General features: G+C 36.7%; 1 protein-coding gene across 2 annotated transcripts in view; it reads left to right on the top strand.

Moving 5' to 3' along the window:
* LOC124356682 (gamma-aminobutyric acid type B receptor subunit 2) overlaps positions 1-23,467 on the top strand; it is a 526,994-nt gene that overhangs the window by 443,364 nt on the left and 60,163 nt on the right. For both annotated transcript variants that reach the window (XM_046807824.1, XM_046807825.1), the window contains exons 5-9: positions 283-426; positions 9,779-9,949; positions 14,323-14,427; positions 16,895-16,960; positions 18,403-18,585. In XM_046807824.1, coding sequence (XP_046663780.1) covers positions 283-426; positions 9,779-9,949; positions 14,323-14,427; positions 16,895-16,960; positions 18,403-18,585 — 669 coding nt within the window. The remainder of the gene's footprint in view (positions 1-282; positions 427-9,778; positions 9,950-14,322; positions 14,428-16,894; positions 16,961-18,402; positions 18,586-23,467) is intronic.

The raw sequence follows: 23,467 nt of genomic DNA on the forward strand, positions 1-23,467 counted from the left end.
TTGTCTTGTTTCTAATATATATTTACGAATTTCGCTTAATTTACATGAAGTAGAGGTACTAGAAATTAAGAACACTACACAAAGTTCAAAGCCATGCACAAAGAAGAAGAGTAAAACATTTGAACGTTAAACAAATAATTGAACTGCTCATCTTTCACTCCTCTCATTGATTATCCACTTCGAAATCCATCTACTGTTAGAAATCACGCTGTTATTAGTTTTAAAAGCAAATACCTAAAGCTACCAAACCTTAGTATTGACAGAATATTCCTTGTGTTCCAGTGTGACCCAGGGGTGGGAGTAGACACTTATTTCCACGCGCTCTACACCCACACACACACCAGGATGCCGTTCCTCCTCGGTTCAGGGTGTTCTCAAGTGACGGAGAGTCTGGCGAAGATCACTCCGTATTGGAACATGGTGCAGGTAAGTTCCTGACATCTGGTCAGAGATATTGCTTGGTTGGATGTGGTATCGATACGCGCTTTGAATATCTTTGGTGATGAGTTACGTAATTGTTTATATCTACCATTAGTAATATAACTCAACCAATACGTAAATTCTATAGTTATCAGGTTCTTAAGGACTGTCACAAGACCAGTCATAAAATCAAAGAACAACGAGGAGTACTAAGACAAATCGAAAATCTGTGTCCATAAAATTTCCTATCAAATTAAACTTCTTATTAAAGCTGGGATGGATTTACTTTCACCTTGCTATGTTACCACTGTCATGTACCTTTGTCTCGACAACTACCTGAAGTAATCGCTCAAAGTTCTTTTCATTTTAAGAAGTGTGTATTTTTTACCTTTAAGTGAAAATTAAAGAAGTATTTTTTTCGAAAAACTATGACTTTCTTACGTTTTAAAATACCTAAAATATGAACAATGTTAGACAAATTAATTCAGTTATATTCACTGGCTCATTAAAAACCCGTACATTTTCTTGTAAAAATAACGTTTCAGGAATTGTAAATAAAGATAAACAAACCAAAAATAATACATTTGTCTTCCCTTAAAAAGATTCATACCCCATATAGCGAGTACAATGTTATCCATATCAGCAGCTTTCTCTTTGTCAACATTTCTTCATAAAGATATTTTTTCGAGCTCTCGGCATTTGAAAATCGAACTTAATGCAATGATTCATGATTTTTCAAAATAACCTACATCTCCCTGCATATCCAATATCAGGAGAAGCATTGACCAAAAAGAGTTACAAGCTGTCCTAAGTCAGTGTATATAAAACACTTTCTGTAATAAGCAGTAATAAAACCACCTTAATGTTACGTAAAAGTAGATATTTTTAAATATCCACATGAGTAAATTTTATCATATGAATTCCAAATCCATTGTAAATCTATTTATTCCTTTTAATTTCCTTTATTTGGCAAATATCATATACTAAAAGACATCGTTCCATTAATATCCAAACATCACATTTTATAATAGTTCTGCATTTATATATCAGTAACAAGAGTTAAAAACTAGATGAAACTTTCTTCGTTATATTTACCATAACATGGCTGATTTACCAGTTTTGGCTTCTTACCACCATTCTGGAGCCATAAAATATCATACCAAACACACTTAAACGATATCTTTTGGCTTCACAACACATTTAAGAAATTCTCCAAATGAAAGAGCACACGTGTGCTGGTGATAGAACTAGGTTCATTTCATGTAAAAGTAACTGCAGTAATTTTAAACATGTGCTGGTTCAGTTCCAGTCATGTGTAACCGTTCTTTGTTTACAAATGAATAATCACGCTCTGTCGGTAGAACTTTGTGGATCTGGGTCGCTTTGATGCAACCACATGCATTTTGGGACATACTGGTGGATATTATAAACAGCAATAAGTAATTCCTCTGATTACATGTCAATTACCGAACCGATGTACAAGTGGCTGCGGTCATGTTAAACATATTCTGGTTTAATTCCAGTCATGTGTAACCGTTCTTGTTTACAAATGAATCATCATGCTCTGGCGGTAGCGTTTCTGTGGATCTGGGTCGCTTTGATGTACCTACCTACAATGTGGGATATACTGGTGACTATGATAAACAACGATGAGTAATTCCTCTAACTGATTACATGTCAATTACCGAACCGATGTACAAGTGGCTGCGGTCATGTTAAACATGTGCTGGTTCAGTTCCAGTCATGTGTAACCGTTCTTTGTTTACAAATGAATAATCACGCTCTGGCGGTAGCGTTCTGTGGATCTGGGTCGCTTTGATGCAACCACATGCATTTTGGGACATACTGGTGGATATGATAAACAGCGATGAGTAATTCCTCTAACTGATTACATGTCAATTACCGAACCGATGTACAAGTGGCTGCGGTCATGTTAAACATGTGCTGGTTCAATTCCAGTCATGTGTAACCGTTCTTTGTGTACACGAATAATCACGCTCTGGCGGTAGCGTTCTGTGGATCTGGGTCGCTTTGATGCAACCACATGCATTTTGGAACATACTGGTGGATATGATAAACAACGATGAGTAATTCCTCTAACTGATTACATGTCAATTACCGAACCGATGTACAAGTGGCTGCGGTCATGTTAAACATGTTCTGGTTCAGTTCCAGTCATGTGTAACCGTTCTTTGTTTACAAATGAATCATCACGCTCTGGCGGTAGCGTTCTGTGGATCTGGGTCGCTTTGATGCAACCACATGCATTTTGGAACATACTGGTGGATATGATAAACAGCGATGAGTAATTCCTCTAACTGATTACATGTCAATTAGCGAACCGATGTACAAGTGGCTGCGGTCATGTTAAACATGTGTGGTTTCAGTTCCAGTCATGTGTAACCGTTCTTTGTTTACAAATGAATCATCACGCTCTGGCGGTAGCGTTCTGTGGATCTGGGTCGCTTTGATGCAACCACATGCATTTTGAGAACATACTGGTGGATATGGTAAACAGCGATGATTAATTCCTCTCTAACTGATTACATGTCAATTACCGAACCGATGTACAAGTGGCTGCGGTCATGTTAAACATGTTCTGGTTTAATTCCAGTCATGTGTAACCGTTCTTTGTTTACAAATGAATCATCACGCTCTGGCGGTAGCGTTCTGTGGATCTGGGTCGCTTTGATGCAACCACATGCATTTTGGGAACATACTGGTGGATATGATAAACAGCGATGAGTAATTCCTCTAACTGATTACATGTCAATTACGAACCGATGTACAAGTGGCTGCGGTCATGTTAAGTGTTGGTTCATTTCCAGTCATGTGTAACCGTTCTTTGTTTACAAATGAATCATCACGCTCTGGCGGTAGCGTTCTGTGGATCTGGGTCGCTTTGATGCAACCACATGCATTTTGGGACATACTGGTGGATATGATAAACAGCGATGAGTAATTCCTCTAACTGATTACATGTCAATTACCGAACCGATGTACAAGTGGCTGCGGTCATGTTAAACATGTTCTGGTTCAGTTCCAGTCATGTGTAACCGTTCTTTGTTTACAAATGAATCATCACGCTCTGGCGGTAGCGTTCTGTGGATCTGGGTCGCTTTGATGCAACCACATGCATTTTGGGACATACTGGTGGATATGATAAACAACGATGAGTAATTCCTCTAACTGATTACATGTCAATTACCGAACCGATGTACAAGTGGCTGCGGTCATGTTAAACATGTGATGGTTCAGTTCCAGTCATGTGTAACCGTTCTTTGTTTACAAATGAATCATCACGCTCTGGCGGTAGCGTTCTGTGGATCTGGGTCGCTTTGATGCAACCACATGCATTTTGGGACATACTGGTGGATATGATAAACAACGATGAGTAATTCCTCTAACTGATTACATGTCAATTAGCGAACCGATGTACAAGTGGCTGCGGTCATGTTAAACATGTGCTGGTTCATTTCCAGTCATGTGTAACCGTTCTTTGTTTACAAATGAATCATCACGCTCTGGCGGTAGCGTTCTGTGGATCTGGGTCGCTTTGATGCAACCACATGCATTTTGGAACATACTGGTGGATATGATAAACAGCGATGAGTAATTCCTCTAACTGATTACATGTCATTTACCGAACCGATGTACAAGTGGCTGCGGTCATGTTAAACATGTTCTGGTTCATTTCCAGTCATGTGTAACCGTTCTTTGTTTACAAATGAATCATCACGCTCTGGCGGTAGCGTTCTGTGGATCTGGGTCGCTTTGATGCAACCACATGCATTTTGGAACATACTGGTGGATATGATAAACAACGATGTGTAATTCCTCTAACTGATTACATGTCAATTACCGAACCGATGTACAAGTGGCTGCGGTCATGTTAAACATGTGCTGGTTCAGTTCCAGTCATGTGTGACCGTTCTTTGTGTACAAATGAATAATCACGCTCTGGAGGTAGCGAACTTCGGATCTGGGTCGCTTTGATGCAACCACATGCATTTTGGGACATACTGGTGGATATGATGAACTGCGATGAGTAATTCCTCTAACTGATTACATGTCAATTACCGAACCGATGTACAAGTGGCTGCGGTCATGTTGAACATGTTCTGGTTTAGTTCCCGTCATGTGTAACCGTTCTTTGTGTACACGAATCATCACGCTCTGTCGGTAGAACTTCGTGGATCTGGGTCGCTTTGATGCAACCACATGGATTTTGGGACATACTGGTGGATATGGTAAACAGCGATGAGTAATTCCTCTAACTGATTACATGTCAATTACCGAACCGATGTACAAGTGGCTGCGGTCATGTTAAACATGTTCTGGTTTAGTTCCCGTCATGTGTAACCGTTTCTTTGTGTACAAACGAATAATCACGTTCTGTCGGTAGAACTTCGTGGATCTGGGTCGCTTTGATGCAACCACATGCATTTTGGGACATACTGGTGGATATGGTAAACAGCGATGAGTAATTCCTCGAGTGAATTATATCTAGGTAACTGAACTGATGTATTAAAACAGCTGAGGTTTTTTAAATTCAAATTAACTGTTGTTTTGAATCGAATTTTTTAAATGTAATAATTTTTCCAGATAGTCCTTTCGGCTGATCAACACAAAACACGTAGGTTACTACTCGTATGACGAGATTGAATGATTAGAGAACAAAGAAACAATAACAGATTTCACAGAAGAGGTTTTCTAGAACCAACAGTTTTAGTTCTATCGCATATTTTTACGGTTGTGGTTGGAGTTGAACAATATTATCCAATGTGTCTTTATTTATTTCAAAGCATAAAACATAATTTACCTTGAAATTATGAAAGCAGTTTAAATGTTATGTGCGTAATATACTGATTGTTTAATTGCAAGAAAAAGAGAACAGGTTTATTAGTACTTAATTAAAAAGCAGTAAATATTCACCATTACACTTTACATTTGGGATAACCATTAGTTGTATCCTACGTTAAATACAATGCACGTTTTCTAAAAAAAAAAAACAAAAGGATTATAGAAAATCTGGTGCGAATATTGTTTTTGTCGGGGGGGGGGGATCTTTCTTTCGGTTTCACAAAATTCTTGGCAGTGTGATACACAGTGTGTTCCAAAATTTGTTGAAAATAATTTGAAATATAGCTAAATAGGTTAAACAGGTTCCTTTAACAATTAGCCTATTTCATTTCGTTCAGCATCTATCTGTGTGCCTGCCTATTAACAAACGGAACCTCTGATACAGTTTAAGCTACGGGGTTTGCATGTTTGTATTCCGTTATTACAGTGTTACTTTCCGCTAATGAAAATATATTTTTAAATGTTCAAAATGGCGGCCTTTTTAAAGTTTCACGAAAACCGATTAGAAGAATGAATATTTCGACGCATAAAAATTTGCTTGTAAAAATCTATACAAATTTTTAAAAATATATTTTTTTTAAGAACGTGTGATAAATAACGAAATAAATGAGTGTTTATTAGTCAATAACAATGCATTTTGGTCAATAAATATAGAGATATAGATTACATATATAGTTTATATTTACTTATTTAAGCACATCTTCAAATATTTCGTCACAATTTTTTAAGCACCCAGTATTACGCAAATTCGCTCTCGACTCCGAGATATAAATAAACAAAATATAACTCATTGATGTTATAACAGGTACGGTCGACAGCATAAAGGGAGTCAGATAATTACTTCTCGATGCAAACGAATTGGTGGAAACCACGTTCGCGAGACAGGATTGTATTAGGAGCAGTTCAGTCTACACATTCTGTTCCACGGAGAACCTGTCACCCTAGGACCCGAGAGCCAATCGCATTATACAGAGTGTCCCGTAACTTTCTGGACAAAGGTATACCACGTTATTGCTCAGGTCAAGACAAATATATTTCACCATATACTTAGTTTCCCATCTGTCTGTCTGTACGTGGGTGCTATAAAAAAATTAATATCTCAAAAACTAATAAATTAAGCTATACAAAGTTGGGATCACATGCTTATGATAACAATGCCAGTTAGTGAAAAAGATAGCATGACATTTCTCAGCGAATAGCCAACAATACAAAAACTACATAAACGGCAGCTTTCAATGTGGACCATGTCTTGTCACAGTAAATTTGCTCTAAACCAATTATTTATTATTCGATTTAAATAATTTCGGTGACATTAGATTTTTTATAATGTCTTCTAAACTCTGTTATCGTTTAAGGTTTTGAGAAAAACTGCTGTTTGTTAAGATAAAAGATTTTTTAGCCGCCAATTGTAAAATACTAAAGATAATTTAATGATATTTTTTCGGTAATTGACCTTATTATCGTAAACATTTAAACCAAATTTGGTATAATTGAACTTATTAGTTTTAAAGATATTCATTCTTTCTAGAAAACACATACAGACAGACATTATGGGAAACGAAGCATCTGAGAAAGCGGTAAACCTTTGTCCAAAGAGTTATGAGACATCCTATATTTGCACACAACCTGTTTTTATTTCTTTAAATTAACAGAGGATTTTTTTATGAGAAACACATTGATTGACAGCTACGCTAGTTTTGACGGAGACCAAAATTAAAAGGAATCACAAGGGTTAAATGTATGAAATGATAATTTTTAAATTTCAATTTCTTTAGCATTTCACACTTAAAATAGACTGTCTGTCACATAAATAACAGTTATATCATTGTCAGATGAAATAACCAAGAGTCGTCCCTTTTAGTGTCTGTTTGTTTCGCAGACGCCAATTTTACACTTAAGCGTTTACAAATTGTGATCGTTGAGATCAATAAACACATCACAGCTACTAGAGGTAAAGAATTACCATCACAGGTGAGAAACCAGGTAAGTGCAGAGTATATTACAGTAGACTTTTCGAAATGTGTACAAAGTACTTAAGGCATCTTACACTTTCCAGAGTTATTTTACCAAACTGTAATAAATTCAGAGAAGTAGAACTTTGGGCTAAGTACTACTAAACTTCAACCACGTTCTCACAAAGAACTCTCAAGGCTGTACTCTTTCATCTCAGCCATCGCGAAAACAGCAGTATTGCATATCTCCAGCTCTGACTGAATATTTTGATACAACATTCATGAATGAAGGACAAGAAGTTGGTGAAATTTATCATTGCACTTTGCTCTTAAAGAACGTTCATGTTGCTTCCAGAGTTGCAGAATATCCACTATGGATAAGGTTATAGATAGTGGAGGAAAGGGGTATCCACCATGAGGAGGGGAGCTGGGCAATGTCTCATCCATGTCACTAAGGAAGAGGGGTGGCTGCCTCTGTTTCACCTTCTTGTAGTAAAAGCATCATGTTGAGGGTTGAAAAAACCTTTAATACTAAAATATTCACTTATTCCAACAGCCACCCCCTACATTTAACTCTTAACCTATCAGTCATCACTTCTACCCCAGTATCTTGACACTTGGGTATAAAAAAAAAGTAAAGAATGTCTTATATTACCAGGCGAAGTTAGGGCTAAGAAGCCCTCTCTAACACTTAACCTGGGGACCAACGGCTTAAAGGTGACTTCCGAACCACCACCAATGGCCGGGCAGGCGGGCCGCTTGCAAGGACAGGACGCAATGTATACTCTTGAGTATACATTGCGTTGTCAAATTGTAATACTTTGGTGTTTCCTGTACCCAAAATAAGCTCTAATGGCAGGTATAAACTAGCGAGAAGCCTCTCCTAGGGTTAGTATAATATATTTTAAGTAGACATTATCCACCCTTTCAACCACGAAATCGTTCTGCATACCACTAAATTTTCAAGCAAGCCACTGAAGGGTTGTACAGATAATTAATGAATTCAATGCACACAATTATCCACAGATATTAGTTTCATTAGCACATGGAAAACAGCAGACAATTGGTACCGGTTAAGGTTATAACAAACAGCAGCCAGAACAAAGGGGAAGCAGATAAATGCTGATTCCACTTCACACGGCCATCCGTGCAATATTGGGTTCATTACTACACGGAATGCTACAAGCATATTGAGATCAGTGGAGGCTATAACAAACATAATCGTCAACATTTGCACAGTCAGCGGATTTGACTAATTGTTCGGTTGTTTGATCATAGACTACTGACTATGGCTCTTTCACGTATGGTGAATAAATACTTTGTTTCTTCAAAACTATTGGAATTATAAAAATGTTTCCTGACGATTTTGACGACTATATCAACCAACACAATTCATCTTGTAAATGAAAAGTCAGCCAGAATTGAGTAAAATGTTAGCTAACAATTATTTCATTGATTTAAAATAATGTCGATCTGCTTAGTGGGGTCACTAATGTAGAGGTCATCCTATCGGTCAAACATTTAGTACCTGTTAGTAGATTACACCGGGTTTGATCAATGAAAAGTTTGATTAATTCATGTTCAATTTGTAAAATCTTGTCAAATCTATTATAAAAAATGTGTCTTAAACATTCTTTTACATATGAGTGCATTGTTTTGTTTTCATATCAAACTTTGTTTCTTTACTGAATTAAAGAAAATATTTTATACTTGATTTATAAATCTATACAATATTTTGAAGGTAAAGAAAACATTGATATCCACACGGGTCATCAAAAGCCATTGAAGTGTGTTAAAAATTGTTCATACTTTCCATCTTAAAAAGTCTTAAGCTACTGTTTTAAGACAAAAGTTTTACTCAATCACAATGTTTTACTATAACTGAGATTTTCAAACTGTTCCAAAATCCAAGCATTTACAGAAGTTTATATCACCTTTAAGCATTGAAATTTCCTTAACCCTTTGAAGAGTTAGTACAAAAACAATTATTTATTAGATAAAACATTGTGTGTTTGTATACATTGCCAGCTATAAAAAGTAAATACTTAACATATTGTTAGTTATATCAGCGTTTATAGTGACGAGGAAAGAGTAGATTTTTTATTGATGCTCACCTAACCAATGGTGGGTACAACGGTTATCGCAAGATAACCGGATCAAGCAACGTCGAGCGTGGCTGCTGCTTGGATGGGTGACCGCTGAGTGATTCTGCCTGTCCTTGCAAGCAGCCCGCCTGCCCGGCCATTGGTGGTGGTTCGGAAGTCACCTTTAAGCCGTTGGTCTTAAGGTTAAGTGTTAGAGAGAGCTTCTTAGCCCTAAACTCGCTGGGTAATATAAGACATCTTTATTTTACATTACTGTACCTCAAACTGAAATTTTATACACTTCTATACTAATTCAACAAATTATTACAATCATTAATTCTATAAATTTTCTTCATCTAACATTTTTCAAATGCTTACGAGTGATTGAAGCACAACACATTTGTAAGAGGCACTCACGTTTGTATTTATTACTTGCTGACTTTTCTCTGTATGCTGGAGGTATCCTTCGGGTCCACGTCACCAGCGCTGAGTGACCGCCGAGAGTTCCCGCTGTTTTATCGCACCGCAGCCCCAGACTCTGCTCACAACCCCGCGCGCCTCGCCTTCATCACCAAGTTCGGCTGGGAGACTGTCACCGCCCTCAGCCAGAACGAGGATGACTACACTCTGGTGAGTCCCAGGGTATCAATTTGTTTTAAAAATTTAGTTGCTGATTCACAATCATAATTCTGGTATCTTTAAAGTCTGTTCCCAACAAGCTATGTACAACTCCAGTAAGTTTGTGGAATTCAGAGGCAAAAATTATAGACATAGGCTTTTCTGCCATCAACTACCATGCACACAAATACCTGACCAAATTTCATCCCGCCTACCGTTCTTGCCTTCCCCTCCCTCTCCACCCATCCAACAAGCCACACAACTTCAATCAAACTGTGGGATTCTGAGACAAAAATTATAGACATATCTTTTCTGCCATCGACTACCGTGCAGACACATACCTGACCAAACGTCATCCCCCCTACCGTTCTTGCCTTCCCCTCCCACTTACGATCCAACAAGGTCGCGTTTGCAAGCTTCTGGTTCAAAGGCAAAATCTTTGTAAATATTTATTGTAGAAGTCAATTTATTCTCCTCGTTAAATTCATAAAAGATAATGTTATGTTACTTATATTGGTAAACAGGATAGTTTAATAAATAAATAAATTATTAGTTTAATAAATATTTAACAGGGCATTAGTGTTTTAATTTTCAATTTCCTTCTTTCGTGTATTTAATAAATCCTTTATTCTGTAGAACGTATAAACCCTATAAATAATATCTGTTCACCTATGGACTGTTTTACGCTACCTACGCCGTTATTTAACAGTACGCAACTTACTGTGAAACTGGAGAACCTTACTGTGATGATTAAGAGTCATCCAGCTAACGGAAGTCTGGTTAGCTAAGAAATTGCAACGAGATTAAATTTCATGTAAAGTGATCCATCACTTTACACACACACACACACACACACACACACACACACACACACACACACACACACACACACACACACACACACACACACACAGCACGATTGCAAAACTGGAAACAGGATGACTTGAGAACTAGGATCTAGTTATGTTTAACTCTAACATTAGTCACAAAATTAGTAATAGCGTAACGTAATTTAAATGATTAAATTTAAAAATTTAATTCACTATAAAAAGACACGTTCAATGACTGTGTACTGGACACCAGCTAATCATAATTACCATTTAAGGATTAGAAATGACCTTATCTTATCTCACCACATACAAAAATTATTTAAAAATCAGAGCTTTTACGCATGAATCCGTCTTTTTAACTCTTTACCTCTTTACTTGAAAAGTGTTGCTGATGACAGTGAATTTCTGAATAAACTTAAAAAGTTCCTTATTTTAAAAGAATACCACAGTGTTTGAGGTACCTAAAAGAGAGAAAAAATGTATACCTCCAGAATTAGTTTACCTTATTTTAGGTTTCATGGGAAAATCTGAATTGATTTATTACTGTTATATACCACATCGTATATACATGTATTTTGACGATTTGTCATGCATTTTATGTTTTTTTTTACAGTAAATGAATTGAGTTGAGTTGAGCTAATTAAGTTTTTACTCATAAATTAACGGCTTAATTTATTCATAGAATTTGCAGCGTTATTATATTTCAGTATTGACACTGCTATATTTGAACTGTTATGTGTGTGATAAAACCAATTTTTGATGTAAATAAATGTAGTAAATTTGAAATTGATATTTTGATAGATGCTATTAATGGTTCTGATAGTATTATCTCGACAAATGGCGGGAAAATAGCGATGGTCCAGGTACAACCGACGACCGCTGACTAGACTGCTTGATAATGGACTTGGTAATGGAAGAACATTACAGATACTGCTGCTATCTGCGAGAGTGCATCGAGATAGTTACTTGGAGAGATAGTGCACTTCCATGTTCGACAACATCGGAGGAAAACACTTACTGGTTGACATTTCAAATTCAAATTAGTTTACTTTCTTTTTTTAAATGAGTAACCTGGTATGTGCATCACGAGATGGAATGGTTACCCAAGCGAACTGATAGTCTAGTAACCACCTTTGGGATACTGATAGTCTAATAACCGCCTTTGGGATACTGATAGTCTAGTAACCGCCTTTGGGATAGTGATAGTCTAATAACCGCCTTTGGGATACTGATAGTCTAGTAACCGCCTTTGGGATAGTGATAGTCTAGTAACCCCCCTTGGGATACTGATAGTCTAGTAACCGCCTTTGGGATACTGATAGTCTAGTAACCGCCTTTGGGATAGTGATAGTCTAATAACCGCCTTTGGGATACTGATAGTCTAGTAACCGCCTTTGGGATACTGATAGTCTAGTAACCGCCTTTGGGATAGTGATAGTATAGTAACGGCCTTTGGGATACTGATAATCTAGTAACCGCCTTTGGGATACTGATAGTATAGTAACGGCCTTTGGGATGCTGATAGTCTAGTAACCGCCTTTGGGATACTGATAGTCTAGTAACGGCCTTTGGAATGCTGATAGTCTAGTAACCGCCTTTGGGATACTGATAGTCTAGTAACCGCCTTTTGGATACTGATAGTCTAGTAACCGCCTTTGGTATACTGATAGTCTAGTAAACGCCTTTGGGATACAGGTTTAGTCCTGAAATTACTTGCTATCATTGAATTCATGAGTTCTTATGTGGGCTTCATAAAATATTCAGGAACTGTTATAGCAGAGTTACATTTATTGAGGCCAAATTTGAAACTGCTCAATTTCAATGCTATAGGATTAACTCTTTTTTGTGTTTTAATATTAGTTTATTCCAATAATTAATAACAACGGTTACGGATAAACAGTATGGTTTATTTCATAATATTATTTTCTTTCAGTCCGCTATGCTATACAGGATACTCAAAGGAAGCTTTGTATACTTAGAATCGTATCCTCTTCCCCAATTATATCATTTCTTTCACATAAGGCTTAGTTAATAATAAGATTACGCGCAAACTAGTTTAAAGCAGAGAATAGATCAATAAGTAGCTTATATATCAATCTGCTTCTTAACTAATTGTACAGAAGAATGAACAAACTTACTGCTGGAGGTTATTAATCCGTTAAAATTCACACCCAATTAGCAAGTATCATATGTTGTAACCATAACCTCCCCGCAAAAGTGAGCGGCAGCCTTACCCCTGGGGTTATTGATACTGATAAGAGCATTGTGCACAAGCATGGCAAACATTCTGCTGGAGGTAATTAATCCGTGAAAGATTCACACCCAATTAGTGAGTATCTTATGTTGTAACCATAACCTCACCGCAATAGTGAGCGGCAGCCTTTCCCATGGGGTTATTGATACTGATAAGAGCATTGTGCAGAAGCATGAACAAACATACTGCTGGAGATAATTAATCCTTTACACATTCACACCCAATTAGTGAGTATCTTATGTTGTAACCATAACCTCCACGCAATATTGAGCCGCAGACTTTCCTCTGGGATTATTGAAACTGGAAGCAGAACTGTTATCCCTAAATACCTTAATTTATGACTCCAAACTAAGGCATTTCAGTGTTTTTTTAATCCTTAGTATTTTGTTGACATAGAAATTTGTTTATTGCTACCACTAACATTAAAATGTGTCCAAAAAATTTATGACTATCTTTGCTGATTGAAATAACCAAAACCTTCCCGGTATGAAAATGTATGAGTAAATAAGTGCTAGTTATGGTGTGAGTGTGGGAGAGCTGTTCAATTTATACAGAAGAGATAATTATCTCTCATGTTAAACAATGTATAGTTTAAAAGAAAAATTTTGTAGAATTGTCCTGTTACAAACCAGTAATACATTTTTTCTAAACATTTTAAAAATTTTTCATAGGATTTCCATGAGGGCTTTACAAAATTTTTAAATTTTACACTAACATAATAGCATCACGAATGAATATTACAACTACAGCAAACTGCCTAATTTCAACTAAATCGGGTATACAAATGGAACTTATAAATGAGTTTAAAACATTACTTTTTTACTAGTGTTAGTGACGTAACATTAGCATTTTTCTAGTAGATTTCTGTTTGTGCAAAAAATATTTTTGTTAAATCTATATCGTACTTATTTTTGGGATGTTATTTCTGAATAATTTTAGCATGTAGCTGTAAATGGCTCATAGCTCTGACATAGAATATTTTATGGTCAGACGAAATTGTTTACATATGAAATTCTTTTTGGCAGACCACTGACAGTCGTTATAAAGATTCTTTTAAGAATCGTGTCGTTGTGTGACGGTGTTTTCAAATGGAATTAGATGTATCAATGTCAGCGAAGATAATAAAATGGATGGCAATTGTTTTTTGAACAGCAATGTTTTAAACATCCATTCCATGATAATGGAATTATACAATTCTATTTACTTGAAGTACAAATGTAATTTATGCAACCATTTGGCATTATAGTTAATTTATTATTAATATAGAATTGTAAGGATTGTAATACAGTATACTGTGACAGGCTGTGAACGACCTGGTGACACAGCTGGAACAAGCGAACATCACCTGCAGAGCGACCATCACGTTCGCCGAGACTGACTTCGACGAGCAGCTCAACATGCTGAAGGTATGGTTATGTATTAACATGATGCAATCTCTAATTTACTCTTAGTGGAATGTGGCTGTTTTACGATGTTATGAAGGTAAATCACATAAATTGGGGAATATATTTAAATTTAAATCGTAAGAAATTATAATAAGGGCACTTGTTTTCTAAATACTGACCGTGTTTCGCCAAACTGCCATAAGAGGAGGCATTATCTGAAAGATCAGAATGGGTTGCTACAGTGCTGAGAGCGATGCCCCGCCCAAAGGGTGGCGAGCCTTTGGGGTTGAGACAGAGTGGAGTTAGGGAAGTCAACGTGGGCTACGCGAACTCCAAGATTTTTTTTGTGCCACAACCGCTACCTATCGTCATACTGTTTTCCCTAAAAGGGCGGAATTAGTCCAAGTTTCTTCAGGTCTACAAATGACCTATCACCTATATGAGTAAATGATAAATAGGTCTATCTAGATATCTCGTTGCCGCAAGAGTTCGCTAGTCAATTTATGTTTTGGTTACACACGAGATATCTAGAGCATTTTAATGTAGACCAAAGCAGTGGCGGTATCTAGTAACGATTAACTAGAACTCTTTCACGTTTCCGCAAGAGTTCGCTAGTCAATTTATGTTTTGGTTACACTCGAGATATCTAGAGCGTCCTAGTGTAGGCCAAACCAGTGCCTAAGTAATAATGAATAATGAAATATGACTGTATTGCTGTTAAGAACCGCATGTGCAATCTGGTAAGAATAGTTTATAATCAGACGAGTACTAACAGTTCATATACACATGTTTGAGCTATTCTATTGGTTGTTATCCTTTCACTAGAATTATAAGGAAGAGAGTGATCTTAAAATATTAAGTTAGGATAACGTACACAAAGGAGAAACATATTTATCAAGATTCTTACATTTGGTGATTTGGTATTCTAATCATTACGTTTGTTTGGATTTAGGAGATTAGTATTTTATCATTTTCGTGATGTTTATTGATTAATTTAACAAATTATGTATTTTTTTTATTTTTTTTAATGATTTTATAAACTCAATATATTAATTAAAAGTAAAAAAATTTAACTTTACAATAGTGATAATGAAATATGATGAGCACGATAATCGGTAGGAAGTGAGGGAAATGGACTGTGAGACAACAGATGCAGCACTTATAGCTACCATGCTACTAATGTAATCTAAACAGACAGGTACAGGTGGAACGATGGTTCAGACTGTTCCAACAGTATGTAAATGTGGTACAGAAGCAGACGTGGTAGTTGAGGGATGAGCCTCAATCATGCAAATACGTCACTGATCCTAACTGTCACCCTAACTCATGAGCCTCGAATGATGCAAATCAGACTGCCCTTGCCGTCACTTGAAACGATGAGACACGATCATCCAATTCTTGACTCACCATTTACTTTGACCGATGAGCTCTAAAACGCAAAAAGACAAAATATCTTTACGATCACTCAAACCGAGGATTGCGATCTTGCATTTCTTGACTGGTTCTTATATCGGACAATGAAACTACGATGACATTTGTAAGACACTACTCCTGTATTCTTCTCATTTAATATAATACAATCAACGAAATTTATGTTTAGTTTCTTTTACAATATATGGTTGAGCCGTTCGAATTAACATCTGTCGCTGTATTACAAGCCATGGGGGTTGTGGCCAGGTTAGGTTATTCTGATTGACTATTGTGATGGATAATGTTGAGAGGGAGGTTATTATGAGCTGGGTCTTTTATTTCGTATTCGTATTAAACGCTTTTTTTCCGTTTGACCCATGAAGACGGGTCTTATGTGATATAGAGCATGTGTCTTTCTCTCAACTGATTGACTTAATATTAAATATTTCAATGTAGTCTACTAATTGTAACTAAAGTATACTTTCAGTGTAAGAAGCCCACTACCGTGCCGCCGATAATACTATTAAGATTTTTTTGCTTATAATATGATAATATTATGTCATTTGTAAAGTTATAATATTACTTGTAGAATTTCTCCCTAATTTAAATAGGACTTTCACTGATAAGTACATGCTTAACGGGGTCTGGATATTGTATAAACTTTAAATAAATTCTATTCTTTATAACAACATTCACTGATCATCACTAATCATTCGGTGCTTTTAAAGTTTCTTTGCAATAATAGTGTCACCTTGGAGTGCGATAGAAACACCAAACTTGCAGTGCTTGCCTCATTGTTGCACTGGTGGTGTTGACTGATTAACAATGATTAACTGATGAGTTTATTGGTTTAAGAATAATTTTTATATTGATACCATACCTCACACAAAGGATTGTTCTTCCATTGTTTCTGATTGTTTACCATAATTAACTAAGTCACCCAACCTGTTCTTTGATACAGTTACTAGTATCAAAGAGCACTAAAACAGCATAATAATTTTATATTAATTTATATTAATTTACACTGTAGCAGATTTCTTCCTTGTAAGGAAATAACAAATAAACTTATATTTTTCAGGAACTCGATACCAGAATAATTATTGGAAGCTTTTCTCATCGTGTTGCTCCCAAAATATTTTGTGAGGTAAGTATGTTTAGTAGATAGATATTTTATAACTTAATTTTGTTTAAGAAATATAATATAACGCGATCGCTTGAAGTATGGTCAAGCTTTCATCTTCAAAATGAAAGTTACTCATCCTTTCTATGTCTTTTTTTATTCCCAAAACTCTAACAGGAAACTCTTTTAGTGAACCTACGGATCAAGTATATGCACACAATCCTTTTGGAATTTTCCTGCTGTTATTATCCATATCAGACTTGTGTAGTCTTATTGTATCATCCCCAAATAATTGAATAAACAATCCAGTAGTTATGCATCTAGAATGCACGGTAGAACAATATAAACAAATGCTAGCAGAAAAGAAAATAGACAACGTTGGAAAGAATAGACGATTTTGTAAATAGAGTGGCGGTAACACATTTTGTATGTGTTATTGCCCAAACTGTTACTCTATCCGAATACAAGCTGGAGTCTTTTTGGAGTTAATGGTGTATATTATACTATATCATAAATGGTAGGCAAAGTGCATTGATGTTTGGAAGCAAATAATATAAAAAATATACAACGTTGGAAAGAATAGACTATTTTGTAAATAGAGTGACGGTAACACATTTTATATGTGTTATTGCCCAAACTGTTACTCTCTCCGAATACAAACTGGAGTCTTTTTGGAATGAATTAATAGTGTATGATATACTATATCATAAATGGTAGACACAGTGCATTGATGCTTGGAATCAAATAATATAAAAAAAAAAATTACAACGTTGGAAAGAATAGACGATTTTGTAAATAGAGTGGCGGTAACACATTTTGTATGTGTTATTGCCCAAATTGTTACTCTGTCCGCTTGAAAAATAAAAACCGGAGTCTTTTTGGAATTAATAGTGTATGATATACTATATCATAAATGGTAGACACAATGCATTGATGTTTTGGAAGCAAATAATACAAAAAAAAAAGAAAATACACAACGTTGGAAAGAATAGACGATTTTGTAAATAGAGTGACGGTAACACATTTTGTATGTGTTATTGCCCAAATTGTTACTCTGTCCGAATACAAACCTGAGTCTTTTTGGAATTTATAGTGTATGATATACCATATTACTCTATATCATAAATGGTAGGCAAAATGCATTGAGGGATTTATATTTATCGATTCCAGGTACTATCTTAGGATTTAACTACGATTATATGATTTTCTCCAACTGATATGAGTGCTCTAAGGTTCGTCAAATAGAAATGAACCTTCAAGTGTAAAAGTCTGTTAATTTTCGAGATATCAAGATAGACAGAAATAAAATTTTTCCAGCCCCACTAGTGGTAGGCTTCGCTAACGCTCAGCCTTATAATGGTTGAGAAGTCACCTTTAAGCCCTTACAGTTCCAAGGGTGAGTATACTTTCAATCAAGACAGAGCTGTTCATGTTCTACTGAAATGCAAATTTGTTAATGTTGCCAGGCCCACAAACTGGGAATGTTCGGCGCCGACTATGTGTGGATCCTGCACGGCCACCCGGACCAACAGTGGTGGCGCAACCAGTCCCGGTGTTCCCACAGGAACATGGCTGCCGCTGTGGAGGGCCTCACGATCGTCTCTAGCCACAATTCCATCATCGGCAACAAGCCGTCCATCTCTGGCTTGGTACTTATCCTACACCTACAATGTCGTACTCCTGTTTTTTTTATCTCTTTAAAGCCTCAGCTCTCGGCTATGCTGGCTTGTTTTAATACACCGTGGCTGCTATTCCTGTATAATTGGACCTCCCCGGGATTTGAACCAGTGATCTCTCAGTTTGAGCCGTGACTATATCCACTAGTCTACGGAGGAGGACTCTTAATCCTGTTGAGCTTTGACAATATTGAAAAATCTACATAATAAATAGTCTTTTAAATTAAACTATATAACCAGGTACTCTGATTTAATGGATTTGATAAGGTCACTTGTGTTTCTGAAGAAAAGAATTTTAATCTTGAACATAGCCTTAGTTAAAATACTCTCTCTTAAAAAAAGTGAAAATCTCAGTGTTGAACCTAGAGGACTTCATAATTTAGAATCGATACTTTTTAAACATTACGATCGTAAGATCTTTTTTCCTCATAAATCGTAACTTGACCTTGGGAAGGCATATTTGACCTAGTAAGTTTTGCTTCCGGTGTGAGGTCGTTCTGCACAGACAAAACCATCCACTTCGAGTGAGGCTGAAAATTGTTCTGCTGCGAGGTTTTAACTGTTATGGAACTAAAAGTTATAAATGATACTAAGGTACATGAAGATTTTACTTTTAAAGGTAAAATCAAAGACATCGTTGTTGATAGTTGGAATGCTATAAATTCTCACTAGTAAAGAATACAGTTTTGTAAATATTCTAGTTAAATTTTCTTATCTCTTTCTGTTCGGATTTCAACGAGTATTCTACAAATAGAGTTACCCGAATTGGTCCAGCCGGTTTAAATTGAGAAGCACTGGATATATATCTACATTTCATTTCATTATCCAATAGCGTTAGGCTACTAATATACTGCTTGTTTATCAATTAGATAGAGACTTAATAGGTGCACGAGACAGCCTACATTAGACTATGAAACTTCATGAAACCATATAAAGCAAAGCTACAAGATCATTAGGGTTCCTACATCAGCTTATTACTGACAACGGAAGATTACATGATACATCACGGCATGTGATTGTTTAGTTGAAAAGTATTTTACTACCTCTCAGTGCCAGTGAGGCCTCACGGGATGTATGTTTCGTTATAGCGAGATATATTTTATACTCTCTGCTTTCCCACTTTTTTTTGTTTCAGAACAAAGAGGGCAGACAGCCGAAAAATAATTAAATGATTAATTAATTACTTACTTATGTCATATTTTATATATTCAATTTTTATTTCCATGAAAGGGAATGTTATAACCTGTAGTAAAAATGTATGCTTTGTAAATAGTTTGTTATCCAAGAGCGTTAAACTCGAGTAAACGAATCGGTCGCAGTGCATACTGTAAATGTTAGATTTATTGTCCGCCCTGATCCGTCAATCGCTACCAGGTGTCCGAGTGCAGGTGCCGGAGGATCAGATTGATTGATTGATTGATTCAATCATCTGATTGATGTGTTTTAAATGGTTCTTCTCCCCAACTGTGATCCAGTTAACTACGGTTGTTATTCGGCAAGCGGGTAAATTACTGGCCATTTTAAAACTATAATGTGTGTTTTTTTACAGAACCGATATCTATTTATTGATCCCAAAACTTTGATTTCATTAGGCAAATTATAGATTATACGTGGTGTAGGTGAATATCTGAAAGATTATATAAGAATAAAAAGTTATGTATTCAGCTAAGGCCCTACCACATGGTCCTTATTGCATTATTTTGTTGGATATCCTTTATCCTTGATCAAATTTACTTTAGATATCTACATAAACACACTAAAAATGGTAAACTTATTTTCGAAAATCCCTAAAATTGAACGCAAACAATCAATTGTACCAATAAACAATAACAAATTTTTCCTTACCCCATACAAACTATCACAAAACGTTTCACTGCAATAGCATAAACGTATTGAACACTCTTAATGTTATTGGCAAAGGAGATTCTACTGAAGTCTCCTGAATATGAAATATTAATTCAAACTTCAGTACAAATTACATAAGTTATACCAATAAACGGTTACTAACGTTTCTTCGTGACCTTTACACGTCTATATAATGTCTATCTGTAATGGAACACAATTAATGAACGTGTTTAATGCTAGTGGCATAGGAAAGTCTACTGAAATCTCCTGAAGTATAAAAGTAAGTCAGCTTGTATATGAACTTAAGAGGCATCCTGCATCGCTATTATCATCAACTGGAAGTAGACAGGCTTAGTTGCAAATCCTGGATCATCAGCTTCATGGCAGCTTTAGAAGCAGACCGATTCCGACGCAAATCTTGAGTCATCTCCTTCATGGGAGCTTTAGGAGTAGACTGATTACATCACAAAGCCTGAACCATAAAATTCATGACAGCTTTAGGAGTATATCGATTTCGTCGCAAAGCCTGGATCATCAACTTCATGGCAGCTTTAGGAGTAGACCGATTCCGTCACAAATCCTGGTTCATCAGCTTCATGGCAGCTTTAGGAGCAGGCCGATTTCGTCGCAAATCTTGAGTCATCTCCTTCATGGGAGCTTTAGGAGTAGACTGATTACATCACAAAGCCTGAACCATAAACTTCATGACAGCTTTAGGAGTATATCGATTTCGTCGCAATGCCTGGATCATCAACTTCATGGCAGCTTTAGGAGTAGACCGATTCCGTCACAAATCCTGGTTCATCAGCTTCATGGCAGCTTTAGGAGTAGACCGATTCCGTCACAAATCCTGGTTCATCAGCTTCATGGCAGCTTTAGGAGTAGACCGATTCCGTCACAAATCCTGGTTCATCAGCTTCATGGCAGCTTTAGGAGTAGACCGATTCCGTCGCAAATCCTGGTTCATCAGCTTCATGGCAGCTTTAGGAGTAGACCGATTCCGTCACAAACCCTGGTTCATCAGCTTCGTGGCAGCTTTAGGAGTAGACCGATTCCGTCACAAACCCTGGTTCATCAGCTTCATGGCAGCTTTAGGAGTAGACCGATTCCGTCACAAATCCTGGTTCATCAGCTTCATGGCAGCTTTAGGAGTAGACCGATTCCGTCACAAATCCTGGTTCATCAGCTTCATGGCAGCTTTAGGAGCAGGCCGATTTCGTCGCAAATCTTGAGTCATCTCCTTCATGGGAGCTTTAGGAGTAGACTGATTACATCACAAAGCCTGAACCATAAACTTCATGACAGCTTTAGGAGTATATCGATTTCGTCGCAAATGCCTGGATCATCAACTTCATGGCAGCTTTAGGAGTAGACCGATTCCGTCACAAATCCTGGTTCATCAGCTTCATGGCAGCTTTAGGAGTAGACCGATTCCGTCACAAATCCTGGTTCATCAGCTTCATGGCAGCTTTAGGAGTAGACCGATTCCGTCACAAATCCTGGTTCATCAGCTTCATGGCAGCTTTAGGAGTAGACCGATTCCGTCGCAAATCCTGGTTCATCAGCTTCATGGCAGCTTTAGGAGTAGACCGATTCCGTCACAAATCCTGGTTCATCAGCTTCATGGCAGCTTTAGGAGTAGACCGATTCCGTCACAAATCCTGGTTCATCAGCTTCATGGCAGCTTTAGGAGTAGACCGATTCCGTCACAAATCCTGGTTCATCAGCTTCATGGCAGCTTTAGGAGTAGACCGATTCCGTCACAAACCCTGGTTCATCAGCTTCATGGCAGCTTTAGGAGTAGACCGATTCCGTCACAAATCCTGGTTCATCAGCTTCATGGCAGCTTTAGGAGTAGACCGATTCCGTCACAAACCCTGGTTCATCAGCTTCATGGCAGCTTTAGGAGTAGACCGATTCCGTCACAAACCCTGGTTCATCAGCTTCATGGCAGCTTTAGGAGTAGACCGATTCCGTCACAAAACCCTGGTTCATCAGCTTCATGGCAGCTTTAGGAGTAGACCGATTCCGTTACAAATCCTGGATCATCTGCTTCATAAAAGTTTTAGGAGTATATCGATTTCTTCGCAAAGCCTGGATGATCAGCTTCATGCCAGCTTCAGGAGCAGACCTATTCTGTCGCAAATTCTGGATCATCACCTTCATGGCAGTTTTAGGAGACCGAATCATTATATGGAATGCAAATGTATTATATGGAAAGCTAATTCACCGTTATAGTAATTTGCGATCGTTTTCAGTCCAGAACACATTATAAGCTGGTTTCGCTCTAAAGTGTCATTTTACCACGAAATCTGTATGATCTTTTATTATGTGACTTGCGAGTCGTATACTGGAACGAGTTTTTTTACCTATGATCAACACAAAATTCCACCATTCCATTTCCTGAAACTTATTAATCGTTATAACCTATTGGTTATTACAATTATTAAGTTTTCGAGCTCCACGGTATACTTTTATATGTTTCTTAGAAGTATATAACGGTATAATAATATAATTCTATAGAACTATTTACAAACGTTTTATAATTTAGCATTAATAAAAGTTGTCTAATTACTGTAGTAAAAATACTGCTGTTTACTGTCATTATGTCAAATGCTATTCTGTAATAATAATTTAACTACGATTGTTTTATAGCCTCATTACAGACTCTCTAATTAGTGGGTTAAGTACCGGTAAATATGCTAGGAAATATTTTACGAGACGTAAGTGATTAATTAACTAAATCCTTCTTTTAACAAACCAGCAAAGAATGCATAAAACATCAGAAAATTATATTTAAGACTTGGTTTGACCGAAATAAATACTATTTATTGCGTGAAGTAATAATAGAATAAATCAAGCCTGCATTATAATTTTAACTGAATGTAACAGAAAAGAGTGTTAAATAGAATTGTTTAAAATTGTAAGTCAAGCTTGAGTTGAACAAAGGAGGAAGTAATATCTTGGATACTAACCACATTAAGGTGACACATTTGACTAATAAAACTTA

This window comes from Homalodisca vitripennis, chromosome 3, assembly GCF_021130785.1.
Source record: "Homalodisca vitripennis isolate AUS2020 chromosome 3, UT_GWSS_2.1, whole genome shotgun sequence".
In the NCBI taxonomy this organism is placed as follows: domain Eukaryota; kingdom Metazoa; phylum Arthropoda; class Insecta; order Hemiptera; family Cicadellidae; genus Homalodisca; species Homalodisca vitripennis.